Source organism: Halichondria panicea, chromosome 7 (assembly GCF_963675165.1).
Source record: "Halichondria panicea chromosome 7, odHalPani1.1, whole genome shotgun sequence".
Classification (NCBI taxonomy): Eukaryota; Metazoa; Porifera; class Demospongiae; order Suberitida; family Halichondriidae; genus Halichondria; species Halichondria panicea.
This window is the reverse complement of record NC_087383.1, coordinates 6,881,752-6,895,556: the sequence shown is the minus strand read 5'-3', so window position 1 is coordinate 6,895,556 and position 13,805 is coordinate 6,881,752. Positions and strand designations below refer to the sequence as shown.

Genomic DNA, 13,805 nt, shown 5'->3' with positions numbered 1-13,805 from the left:
TATACAGTAAATATGTATAACACTCTTTTGATAAGACCTACAAATTTACTTTATTTAGGGGATGCAAATATTAGCTAGGTGTAGGTAAAGATCATTAATAACATTATTGATTACAGATCAAGCTAAAAAAGGGCGTATCTTGTAACTCAAGTAAACAAAGCTTCTGGGTGTGTCAGCTCTTTGACAAAAGACTTTGAGCTGACATCGACAATAGACTAGACTGTGATTGAGCTGAAGCAACTCTGCCGATCAGGGCTACACTTATCTTTCAGCTACTAAATAGTCCCTGGCCGCCCCAGGGCAGGTCAGGAAGGTCAGGACAATGGCAAGAAGGAGGTGAGCTTGTACAGCTACAAGGTGTACATAATATCTGGTGGCCTGTCTGTGTATGTATTCAGGGTTGACAAATATACATCAGTATACATGTACAGCTTCAATCACACACTACACTATGAGATTGCTGATTAGGGAAATAATAATAGATTGCAATTATGCACCTAATGTGCTCCCCCGGGACATACGGGGGAATTTGACTTGAAATGTTGGCCCCATACTGATATGATTTGACCTGGCCTTGCGTAGTAAAGACTGTACAACTGCTTGAGGCTGTGACTGGTGGTGACTGGGGAATTAGGGAATTTGAACAAAGAATCCTCCCCCATGCATGTGGGGAATTTGACCTGGGGTATAGTTATGGTCAAATCCTCCATGTTAGCCTGACCCCTCCCTAGGAGGTAGTGGGGCGACACATTGATAGGTGCATTAGAATTGCTCTGTAAGATATTTAATGTTTCTGCATACCATTCTTATTCATTAGAACCCACACAACAAATAGTTCATTGAACCCTGGAACACTCTGATCATGAGTTGTTGTGTTACACCATAGATTGAGGGGTTAAAGGGGTTGGAAACAAAGGTGCCCTCGAGTAACATCAGTGCTACGCTGTGGTTTAATGGAGCCACAACAATACCTATTTCTACACACAGTGCATAATAAACTACAAATAGCTGCTTAGTCCGTGCAACTTACTTATATTCAATGTCTATACCTATTGTAGTAGTTATAACTAGCACGCTCTAAAACAGCCTTGGGAACTTATGACTTTACTAGCTAATTTATCTTTTTTACTGGGTGTACGTTGTCAGTTATTATAAGTACTACATGTGGCTGACGGATTGGCGTGTTATAAACTGTTACAGATGATGTCTCGAGGAAACACAACTTTCATACTTTAAGGGAGTTACCCGACAAAAATTAATTGCTTAACAGTCTCGTTCATAAGTAACGCGAATAGTTTCGAGGATCCATTGCAGATTCAATGTAACTTCTCTAACTCTATAATCTATTGTTTACTAAGTGGTGAACATTATTTTGTGGGACTTCCGTTTCCAATTCCTTATCTGTGGTTTACTAAGTTGAACATTTGGTGGAATGGCTGTGTACATTGAGGTGACCATATCTCAGAGGCCACAATGAATACAGTACTCCTTATCTATGAATCCAGACACTCTATTGTCAATAATGACTGTGACCATAATGTACTCCTAACAGTACATGTATTGTTTATACTGTATAATAGTATAACTCGTGCTTACTAGCTATAGAAGCAAAGATGACTGTATTACTTATGTAGATGACAACCTCAGAAACTAATGAGTGACCTTCATGAGTGATGGTTAATTAGTTGCAGGCTCCTCTGGTGTCTAGATGTGGGTATAGCTAGCAAGTGAAGGCTAGCTCCTAAGATTGTGGTCAATACAGTCACATCCTCTATAATACACCCACTCACTCCTCACCACCTAAGAGTCCACTAATTGGAGACTGAGATTACTCATTGTCATTTGTAGGTACATAATAATGATGATTTCTGCCCTTCATTGTTTACCTCCTCTCACAATACACTGTAGTCATGATCTGGGTCAGCAACTCTATGAGGCTTCCAAGGGTGGTCATGTGGACGAGGTGGAGAGGCTGCTGGCTAGAGGAGCTCCTGTCAATTGGAGGGACAGTGATGGATGGACCGCTCTCCATATGGCATGCATCAACAACCACCCTGATGTAGTGAAGATACTCACACAGCAAGATGGCATCGATGTCAATGTACAGAATACTGATAAGGACACTCCCCTGCACTATGCCTGCTGGTGGGGACACCTGAAGTGTGTCCAGTTACTGAAGGAAACTGGACAGTGTGACCTAGGTAAGTCAGTGTGTGTGTCATGTAACACTTTAAGGCCGTATTATCTCCAATTCATAGCTGAACTAACGTACATAGTGGTTAGGGCTAGACACATGCATGTACATGTGCTTATGTCAAAACACTCAATGTTGCTAGAAATGTTCATGAATAATTATGTTTCCTGTTCGTTTAATGAGTTACTCGCTTCTATATGTGGGATAATAATTATTATAATTAGTTTTTTATACTATTAGAAATAGTATACGTATACATGTACAGACCAGGTGTAATTCATACAACAATAAATAATGTAGTAATTCAAAGTTCCAATGTTTCGAGGGAGAGGGTCTGCGAGTCCATTGTGCCCATCACTGAGGCCGCATTTCCACGCTGTACTGCGACCGACAGCCTTTGCAGTAAGTAATGGAAGGACTTCTGATCTCCCGTGACACGTGCAACGCGCCCACCTAATTCCTTAACAAATGTCTTAGACTTAGGCCCTAGAACACCAGTAGTCTCTATGGCTAGTGGGGTGAAGCAGTGCAGTGCATGAACCAAGGCTGGTGTATTCGGCCTCCTTCCTCTCTTCCTCTCTTCTGCTCCTGCAGCTACAAGCCCTGCTATTATAATAATTATGATCCTTTTAATACCCTAAACACAAATACACGTTCATATCGTGTCTGGTTTAGTGACCTCACTGATATGTACTATAGTCTAGTGGGTCTGACTGCCATTGTTAGTGATACACACACGCACACACGCACACACACACACACACACACACACACACACCCACACACACCCACACACACCCACACACACCCACACACACCCACCCACACACACCCACACACACCCACACACACACACACACGTGATTTGTGATTTGAGAACAAACGGTTGTTGTACCCTGGCCTCTACGTGGTTTTTAACTGACAACGTTCTTGTGGTTGCTACGCAGCCATATGACTCTATACTATTGTGGTAATGTTCATTCTAATCTGGGGATAGTGACATGTTTCATCCCTGGAATTATCCCCATGCATGCATGTACCAAGTTTAAATATGTCTAGTGCATACGCAGCTATTGAATAGTTGAATTTGAGAACAATAGACTCTGACTTAGTGAACTATGTACGTGTCAATGCTCCCTAACTCACCACTATAGGAGCTGTGGGCAATGATGGACTAACTCCACTGGGACTGGCAGTCAGAGTGGGGTGCCAGTACACTATCAAGTACCTCATCACAGAGTGCAATGTGAATATCAATGGTAAGTTAGTACATGCAATACAATATTCATGTGAATGAAGTACAGTTCATGATCAGGGGAAGTTGATAATGGAGGGTTAGGGTACCTAGATACGTTGTCAAGGTTACACAAGTCATACTGTCCCTTCCATGTTACATTTTACCCTAACCCTAATTACCTTTGGCCTTCAATCTTTGCATGCTAGGACACTATGACCGAGCAAGTAGTGAATGGTCAGATAATTGCTTAGAAATTGACCGATGGACCGACTGTTATTTATACCTCTGTAACAATACTTGTGGCTTGCTCTTCATACCGTACCGTATAGCTTATGCACTGTCATGGTGTGTTGTGTGCATGGCTTATATAATTATAGTGGGTATAGTTTGAGGGTATATGAAATTTCGCGAAATGACCGTTATAATAGTTTTCGCTCATTTAAGTTGCGCGGAATAACTTGAACTTGCACGAGCTCCACACGCGACCTTTATTCGAGGTAGATATACATGCAGCTAAAGTGATCATTTACCAGTCTCTATAATTATGTTTGCTATAATAATTGATCTACTGAGTCTGTTACTGTTAATTTAAACACTATTGATTGTGTGGTTGCTGTATGCACTCCATTCTCCTGTCAACAGCCGAGGGTTAGCACTTCAGTGCTCTAGGGTGTATATATAGTAAACTGAACAAGTCAGAATACGTTTAATCGTGTTGATGGCACTTAACAACTATAAACAATACTTGTGGCTTGCTCTTCGTACCGTATATAATTATAGTGCCGTATAGTGGGTATAAATGGCCATCCCAGACGAAGGTTTGGGATGAGTATTTTGAGTCAAATTTCGCGAAATGATCGTTAGAAACGTTTTCGCGCATTTAATTTTCGGGGAATAGCTTGAACTTGCACGAACTCTACACGCGACCTTTATGGTACTGTCATAATTATAGGGAATAGCTCATTGCGTTGACCTTTCTATGCACACAGCAATTCGATATGCTATACGCTATAATAGCACACTGCAATTTTGTTCTGTTGTAGTGTATCAGTGGCGGATCTAGAATTCTTGAAAGGGGGGTTCCAGGGCCCTGAGCAGGTCAAGGACTGTTATTTTACCTAAAAAAAGGTCGTCACTTCTTCGAAACAGTGAGCATGCGCATTAAGACACCGAATTTTTTCCTAAAAAAAAGGTCATCACTTTTCATAAGCAATCTGCATGCGCTACGCTGGAGAGTTTTTAGCCTTCATAGTCACTGAAACTGCACAGACAAAGCTTCGCATGACTAACAAGGACTAAAGGTTAGTAAGAAGTGATTGTGAAAGCTAGTAAGAAAGGAACAACTTGCTAACTAGTTGCTTGAGCCTCCCACTCACTTCTATCTCAAAGGGGGGTTCAATTGAACCCAAAGAACCCCCTCTGGATTCGCCACTGAGTATACCAAAGCTACGGAGTTAAATTACACCAGAACACTCTGATCTTCAGCTAGCTACCCACTAAGCAGCCTTATAATAATTATACGGAATGCTCCAGTGATCGTGAAATTGCTAGAAGGCCATACATGTACAAGTAATAAGTTATTACTCATAAGAGGATGGCAACCGATTATACGCCATGACGTCACGTTGCGGGAACACCCCCGCAGCCATATTGATTTTTAAAAAATGCACAAATTAATCAGTTCTTAGAAAACTGTTCGTAACTTGAAAGCGCTTCGACTTTTGATTGTGCAAGTTAGACTAGGAAGAAAGACCAGTCAAAGATCTACAAGATGATGCCCGAATCGCTTACTATCTCGAAGGATTGGCTGTGATCTGCTTCTGTCAAGCGGTAAGTAGTAGTTACGTATAATACTGCTTTGTTACATGGCTTTTTAGATTCACTAGAAGCTTCATACAGCCTAATACTTATTGTAGTAAGTATATAGGACGTAGCTGTAGAGTTTGTAGTGCTGAGAAGCGTTGCTTAGCCTTTTTCTGTGCAGCTACACAAGGTACTGGGTGTGGCTTATAACCTGAGGCAGCTATGTGTAAAGAGAAACAGTGACAGTGGTAAAAAGGTGAGTACAAGCTTCCTAAGCTGTATGTTGACTCTACTGAATGTTTAGAGTCTACTTTAGGGCCTGCATCACCTATTATAGACTTCAATTTATTTAAAATCAGGCCCATAAAATTAATATTAAAAATACAACCGGTTGTAGTTGCTACAGTACTTGTTCGTACTTGTTGCATGCGTTTGTAGAATTGCTAGAAGCTCTATGGTCTGGTACTGACTGTACATGGTAGATAGTAGTTGTATCTAGAATTGGTAGTGCTAAGCAGCATTGATTAGCCTTCTTTGTGTACGTATGTACACTACATGTAGGTGTGACTGGATCCAATAATCAGAGGTGGGGCCACGTATGTACAGTGACAGTGGCAGTAGCAACGAGGTGAGCCAGGATACGTATTACGTTTGTTGACTACACCAACATTATGTTTAGAACTCGTTATAATTATATAGCCCTTGGATAGTAAAATAATAGCCTCGCCTTTTGTTCTTCGAACCTTGAAAAACATTTTTTTTACCATCAGTAACGATTATAATTCTTTGCGTAACTAACAATAGATATAAAAAGTGTCTGATGTCTGTGGCTACTGCTGATACTTTGCTGTCACACTATGCACTGCCACTGGGTCCCTTTTGGAGTACCTTGGAGTCGCCTCTGTCAAGAGTAGAATACACGGTTAGACACACGCACACATACAAGCACACACACACACACACACACTCAAACACACACACACGCAAACACACACACGCACGCACGCAAACACACACACACACACACACACACACACGCACACACACACGCAAACACACACACGCACGCACGCAAACACACACACATACTTACGCAAACACACACACACACATACGTACGCAAACACACACACACACATACGTACACACACACACACACACACACACACACACACACACACACACACACACATAAATCCACTTACACACATACACACACACACAAATCCACTTACACACATACACGCGCACAGACAATGCCATGTACAGGAAGGTTGACGTTGGTGGTAGGACTTTCACAACAGTGCTCAGCTCATGCAGTGTCAATGTCCTATCCAGATCTACATTTTTGATAATTTATTGTTGTAATTATTGTTGTACTGTACCGGGTATTTGATAATCTTGTTTTTATTCTATACATTGAGTGAAGCCATTTTATTTGTTGCATTTACCTTCAAGCTCCTCTCCAAACTGTTCTCAATCAGAAAACTCATCATCACTGCCCTCCATGACTGGCACATCTCTGTTACCTTGCTGTACTCTGGCTACTGGGTCTTCTATGTCAATCTGTGCAGGTCCCAGAGCTAGTGGGTAGCCTACAATTTCATGCAGCACCTCCTCACTGATCTAGTGTGGCCTCTTAGCCATGCTAGTAGCTCTATATAATATTTTGATAGTGTTTGTTCATGCCAATAATTAATATTTAATTTGTAAACTAGCTACATATTCAAGCGTGTATTGCCAAAATATTTTCTGCACAGTACGAAGTTTTGACTGCATATATACTTACCTGAACAGTAACTGGACGTAGTAGTAGCGTTAAAATAGCAGCAGCCGCTCCCTGGTTTCTTTAGAGCAGAGAGAAGCCGGATTACTGCGGTTGACGCAAAAATGCGTCTATGGCGTCATACCGACATGACGCATAAATGCGTCTGCGAAATGCGTCTGCGGCGTATAATCGGATAACCTACTTTTTGCTGGTTGTGTAATAATAAAATAAAAAAAATGTGAAAAGATCCACCATACAAAATAACCTGTATAATAGTGGTATAATTATTATTACAGAACGTAGCTTAAATTACAAATAATAATAGTTTATCCTCACTACACGTATTATCACATACTCTTCCACAACTCTCACCACTATAGGAGTTGTGACCAGTGGTGGACTAACTCCACTGGGACTGGCAGTCAGTAAGGGGAAGCTGGACACTATCAAGTACTTCATCACAGAATACAATGTTGATGTCAATGGTAAGTTAGTTACACGTGCATAATTATGTGAACTAGTCAGCAGAAATAAAATACGTTTAACCCTGTTGATTGCACTTAACAGCAGAGGTAGAAATAACACCTCTTGATTGTCCTGATAAGTTGTCCTAGCATAATAGCATTTTGTTCTGCCATCAGGTGATATTGGTCTAAATTACCCATGCAATGTCTTAGTAATCAAGTAGGGTTTAAGTAGCCTCAATTCCAGGCCGAGTTTTTTCTAGCTAGGCCGACAACTATAGGCCTGGTGTTGTGTGCATACACGGAGCTAAATTACGGTATTAAACTTGTACGGGGAAATAATAATGACAGGAAACAAAGTGTGAAGAATCTCTGCTTTGGTTTCCGGTTCCGGTTCCTGCCACGCCCAGATACAATCAATACCAGGCCGTATTTTTCAACTTCGTTCTATTAAAAAATAATCGGCCTGGGACCGAGGCTAGGGTTTAGTTAGAGGCTTACCATTAGTCGGTTTGTCACTCTGCTACATAGCTACATAGCTAGGCCTGTTCTTGCAATGAACAACATAGCTGATATAATTATGAGTGCGCATATGTTCATCATAACTATATGACCTTTGACTTTCACTCTGTGCATGCTAGGACACTATCACTGAGCCAGTATAGTTAACCCTTTCCCGGCTTTAGCCGTCATATGACGGCAGCGGTAGTGATAATTTCCAAAAAATCGTTGTGGGCACTGTATTGGAGCTATGCACACACTGTAGGTACCAGCACATGCGCATTGGGCTGCTCTTTAACATGGTATCTTTAATATCTTGCCTAGAGGTACGCTTGGTGCAGTACTGTCGAAAGAAAAGTGACCGTTTGATAATGGCTACAAGATCTTCGTAGTACAACCTCAGCGAGGTTCTAGGGCAGCTAGACAGTGAGAATAACGATACTTATGGCCTTGTTGAGTAAGAGGACAGTGACTGGGATCATACCAAGAGAGGAAACTACTTCTCAGAGGTCAAGCTATAAACATAGAGCCTGAAGAGCCGGAGGAAGAAGCTCCTGAGCATGAACCAAAGTCCTGGACCTTGTAAGTAATTATGGAGTATCATATGTAGTCTGGTTAGCTTCAGTATGGTATGCTTAGTCTAGTTAGTACACAAGTGGACATCATGAGCCACCATTGAACTTGTAAACCTGTGTGTAGGTGAAGAAAACATTTCCCGGGAAAAGAGCGTCTGCCGATACGACCTCGCAGAGAAGTTTCTGCTGATCCTGATTGAACCATGTCACCGTGAGAACATTGAGAACACTTACTTAGTGTTTTTAGTTACTTCATGCCTTCATACAATATTCTTTATGTTCATGATTGTGAAATGTGTAAAAAATCGTTAATTAGTGGGGGGTGGTCAGTTGCTAGGTAACGATGATGATGTCATGGTACCCCCAGGATCTGGGCTACCTGTAGGAAATAGTTGCAAGTGATTTCAATGCATTGTTCATGAGATATGTATTTTTAAAGAAAAATATGTATTTATTCTGTATTTTGTTTTTTTAATTAAAGCCGGGAAAGGGTTAATAGTCAGCTAATTGCGACCGACTGTTATTTATACCTCTGCATGTAACAATACTTGTGGCTTGCTCTTACGTATAATTATTAGTAGCATGCTTGTGGGCAAATGTAGTTTCTCTTTGTGTGACACCTTATTATATGGGTGAAATGTTCCTGCGTGTTGATGGCACTTAACACTAAACAATACTTGTGGCTTGCTCTTCATACCGTATAGTGGGTATAGTTTATGAGGGTATATTAATGAAATTTCGCTAAATGACCGTTAGAATAGTTTTTGCGCATTTAATTTTTGCGGAATAGCTTGAACTTGCATGAGCTCCACACGCGACCTTTATTCGAGGTAGATCTACATGCAGCTAAAGTGATCCTTTACCAGTCTCTTTATTATTGTAAAACCGAACACTCTATTCTCCTGTCAACAGCCGAGGGTTAGCACTTCTAGGGTGTATAGTAACTTGTAGGCCATAGACTACTGCCATAATTATAGGGAATAGCTCATTGCGTTGACCTTTCTATGCATATATACAGTTAAGCAATTTGATATGCTATACGCTATAATAACACACTGTAATTTTGTTCTGCTGTGTACAGTACACTCTCGCTATTCCGGCTCTCTGAAGTACGGCCACCTCGATATACCGGCCATTTGGCTTGGCACGGAATGCTAGCTATTATGTTTACTGCACAAAACTCACCCTGAAGAACGGCCACTCGCTATTCCGTTTACCGGCCAGTGCTGGCTGTCCCAAACAAGGTTTTCAATGTAATTTTATACGTATATTACGGCGGATATGACGTTTTAGGTGTGGTTTAGCAAATAAAATTGGATTACTACTTTTGCGGTTCTTGTCTCGAGGATAATGAATCATTCTGTTCTCTATTTAAGTGTAATCCAATTTTATTTACTAAACCACACCCAAAACGTCATATCCGGCCGTAATATACGTATAAAATTACATTGAACCTTGTTTGGGACAGCCAGCACTGACCGGTAAACGGAATAGTGAGTGGCCGTACTGGTATAGGGCCTGCACTGGTCTCTGTTTTGCATCGTTATTATAGTAACTTGTTAGTGTATAACAATTAAAACATGAGTGTATATACGGAAACCCATGTGATGGTAGCTATAATAATTATTAATTATAAAGAGGATGAACGTTCTGATGATCAAAGAGTTATTCAAGTGTATCTAGCCTGTATACATGCATGTAATTATTATAGTAGCAATCAAACATTTTTTTTGCGCTCGCTCTCAGCACCCTCCTTACTAGCTGCATTTCCTAGAAACACCACTTTGCTCAGAGAGGTATAATTATTATGGTATACTGTGTGCATGTGTGTGTATAGACTGCTACAGCTGCTCAAGGATCAATGAAGTGCAAACAAGAGTTTCTATAATATATATAGGCTTCTATAGTATCGTTTTTTGGATTGCAATTTGCGGATTTGCAGTTATAGCTATAATTATAGGTTTATTTACTTGGAAATCCATCGCAGCCTTTCAGAAGAGTGAGTAGCAAAACTCGTCAATGGAGTGTTGCTACTCTACTTAGTAGATAATTTTATATAGCTCTGCACTATAATTATAATGCTAGCTGGCTTTATTGCATGCAACTATATACTACCTAGCTTTTTGTATTAGTTGAATACCTGTTGTTTTGATGTATCAAATGAGTTTGCATGGGATTTCCCTATAGTCTTACACAACGTGTGACCGGAAGTGGGCGTAACTCCCAAAAATGTTTGTACTGCGCGCTCGTTAAATTGAAATCCCCCTTTTCTTTTTTTTGGATCTGCTACTAAGTCAAGTTCAGTCGGTAGAGCATCAGACTCTTAATCTGAGGATCATGGGTTTGAGCCCCACATTGGATGAATTTTTGTTCGCTGGTATTGCCCCTTCTATATGTGCATGTGCTGAACACCACGGGTGATAATGCAGCACACCAATACCAATGAAGCTATATTGTACTAGCAGACTATTACACACATGTATACAGTTACAACAAGTGTTGCAAGCGTGCACTATAATAATACCGTGAACTATAATAATAGTTCGTTTACTAAGTTCAAATATTTTGTCTCCGTGGCTTATGCCCTAGCTCTATTCCATTGTCGAGAAGGCTTGCACACCATTCTGAAGTTAGAAGAGGCTACCTCTACAATGGTCGTATGGTCGTAGTTAAGTTGGAAACACAAATTCAAAGATTTCCCATGGTCTGTACAGAAACCAAGTTCAAACATCCCAACCATACGACCATTATAGAGGTATACAGTAGACTCTTGTTAATCTGGTCACCCTTGGGACCATTCAGCTTGACCGGAATAGCGAGGTGGCTGTAGCTCAGGAAATAGCCGCGGCTTAAAAACGACCTTACCTCGAATCTAATGACTACTTTTGCGGTTCTTGTCTCGAGGATAAGGAATCATTCTGTTCTCTATTTAAGTGTAATCCAATTTTATTTGCTAAACCACACCCATAACGCCATATCTGGCCGTAATATTCGTATAAAATTACATTGAACCTTGTTTGGGACAACCAGCACTGGCCGGTAAACGGAATAGGGAGTGGCCGTACTTCAGGGTGAGTTTTGTGCAGTAAACATAATATTATAGCTAGCATTCCGTGCCAAGCCAAATGGCCGGTATATCGAGGTGGCCGTACTTCAGAGAGCCGGAATAGCGAGAGTCTACTGTAGATGAGAGCCTCTTCTATAGTTTCAGACTATAATGTGCAAATAAACCTTCTCAATAGAAACATTTTCGTGGACTTAATTTTGTGTAGGATTACTAACCCACGAAATCCGCGAAAATTAAGCCCCTCGAAAATTTCATGCTATACGATAGTACATCGGCGTGGACGGGCAACACCTATATGATTACACATGTAATATATACCATGGCCATGCAGGCCGTATTTTAATCGGCCTGGATTCGAGGCTAATTCCTGACATAATTATACTCACCACTATAGGAGCTGTGACCAGGGATGGACTAACTCCACTGGGACTGGCAGTCAGAGAGGGGCACCTGGACATCATAAAGTTCTTCATCATGAAATGCAATGTGGCTGTCAATGGTAATTAGTTAGTATAGTAATACAATAATTATTAGTTTGTGCATAATTATGCTGTACTGGGTTGTCAAATACTAACAATTAAGTAGGTTGTACATTTCTCGGTATTATTGAACACCTTGCTAACCTACAGTATGCCTCGATTCCTTGATAAGAGGTATAGGGCCTGCACTGGTCACTGTTTTGCATCGTTATTATAGTAACTTGTTAGTGTATAACAATTAAAACATGAGTGTATAATTATACGCGGAAACCCATGTGGTGGTAGCTATAATAATTATTAATTATATAAAGAGGATGAACGTTCTGATGATCAAAGAGTTATTCAAGTGTATATCTAGCCTGTATACATGCATGTAATTATTACCCGAGGCGCGTGGGCGGCCACGGGTATAGTAGTCTGTTGGTTTGTTTGTTACCCGAGGCGCGCGTGGGCGGCCACGGGTATAGTAGTATGTTGGTTTGTTTGTTTGTTTGTTTGTTTGTCTGTTTGTCACGAGTATATCTACTCACCTGGATGCCATAGCGCTGCGTTTGCAGCATAGGTAGCCTTCACAGAACAATATCTTGATTTAAATAGTGGCAGATTTTGATGTTAAAGCTTCTTTGTCGAGCAAAAGCTAAGAAGCTTGAATAAGCTTGTGACTAGGTCTGCTTACCTGGATGCTCTAGCACTGCGTTTACAGCATGAGTAGCCTCCACACAACAAGTTAGTACTTTTGATAGTGGCAGCTTTCAGTGTTAAAGCTCCTTTGTCTAATAAAAGCGAGCAAAATGTAGCTTGAACAGAACTTGCACATGCGTTACTTATAACTGAAGTGATCCTGTACCAGGTCCAGAAACAATGGAACAGGGTCACTAAAGTAGAAAGCTGTATATACCAGGAACAATGGAACAGGGTCACTAAAGTAGAAAGCTTGCTTTAGCTGGCTGGGATCCATGCAGGACCTGGAGCCATACTTCTGAGACTCCAAGCTTCTTTGCTGTGATCCTAATCCACAGTGCATACATCTATAGTACTACTACCTGTTCTCAAATGTTTCAGCATGTCTGGTTTAGTTTCATTGCTCCTGAGTTGCTGTGCAAGTCATGCATGATGATGATAACAACATCACTATATGCACTGCATTATATCAGTCTTCTGGTTTCTTTATAATCATGTCACCAGCCGAGGGTTTGCACTTTAGTGCTCTAGTTTGTTTGTTTGTCTGTTTGTGATGGGATTTTCTACTCACCTGGATGCCACAGCACTGCGTTTACAGCATGGATAGCCTTCACACAACAGTATCTTGATTTAAATAGTGGCAGATTTTGATGTTAAAGCTTCTTTGTCGAGCAAAAGCTAAGAAGCTTGAACAAGCTTGTGACTAGGTCTGCTTACCTGGATGTTCTAGGACTGCGTTTACAGCATGAGTAGCCTCCACACAACAAGTTAGTACTTTGGATAGTGGCAGCTTTCGGTGTTAAAGCTTCGTTGTCTAATAAAAGCGAGCAAAATGTAGCTTGAACAGAACTTGCACATGCGTTACTTATAACTGAAGTGATCCTGTACCAAGAACGATGGAACAGGGTCACTAAAGTAGAAAGCTGTACCAAGAACAATGGAACAGGGTCACTAAAGCAGAAAGCTTGAATTATAGCTCCTGCTTTTAGCTCTGGGATCTAGGACCTGGAGCCATACTTCTCTGAGACTCCAGGCT

At 40.9% G+C, this 13,805-nt stretch overlaps 1 protein-coding gene and 2 long non-coding RNA genes across 4 annotated transcripts in view; 2 read left to right on the top strand and 1 right to left on the bottom strand.

Annotated features, from left to right (window-relative positions):
* Positions 1 to 120: 120 nt before the first annotated feature.
* LOC135338445 (uncharacterized) overlaps positions 121 to 13,805 on the top strand; it is a 127,177-nt gene continuing 113,492 nt past the window's right edge. Inside the window, exon 1 of the mRNA XM_064534568.1 lies at positions 121 to 336. Coding sequence (XP_064390638.1) covers positions 323 to 336 — 14 coding nt within the window. The 5' untranslated portion in view covers positions 121 to 322. The remainder of the gene's footprint in view (positions 337 to 13,805) is intronic.
* On the top strand, positions 5,041 to 6,651 carry LOC135338536 (uncharacterized). Its single transcript, XR_010395528.1, has 5 exons — positions 5,041 to 5,261; positions 5,416 to 5,490; positions 5,796 to 5,862; positions 6,039 to 6,156; positions 6,488 to 6,651. It is a non-coding gene; the product is annotated as an uncharacterized LOC135338536 (long non-coding RNA).
* LOC135338553 (uncharacterized) lies at positions 5,977 to 7,164 on the bottom strand. 2 transcript variants are annotated; one of them, XR_010395563.1, is made up of 4 exons: positions 7,024 to 7,164; positions 6,686 to 6,891; positions 6,470 to 6,574; positions 5,977 to 6,135 (listed from the first exon to the last, which is right to left on the bottom strand). It is a non-coding gene; the product is annotated as an uncharacterized LOC135338553 (long non-coding RNA). The 2 variants fall into 2 exon arrangements; XR_010395562.1 differs by having other exon boundaries at positions 6,686 to 7,164.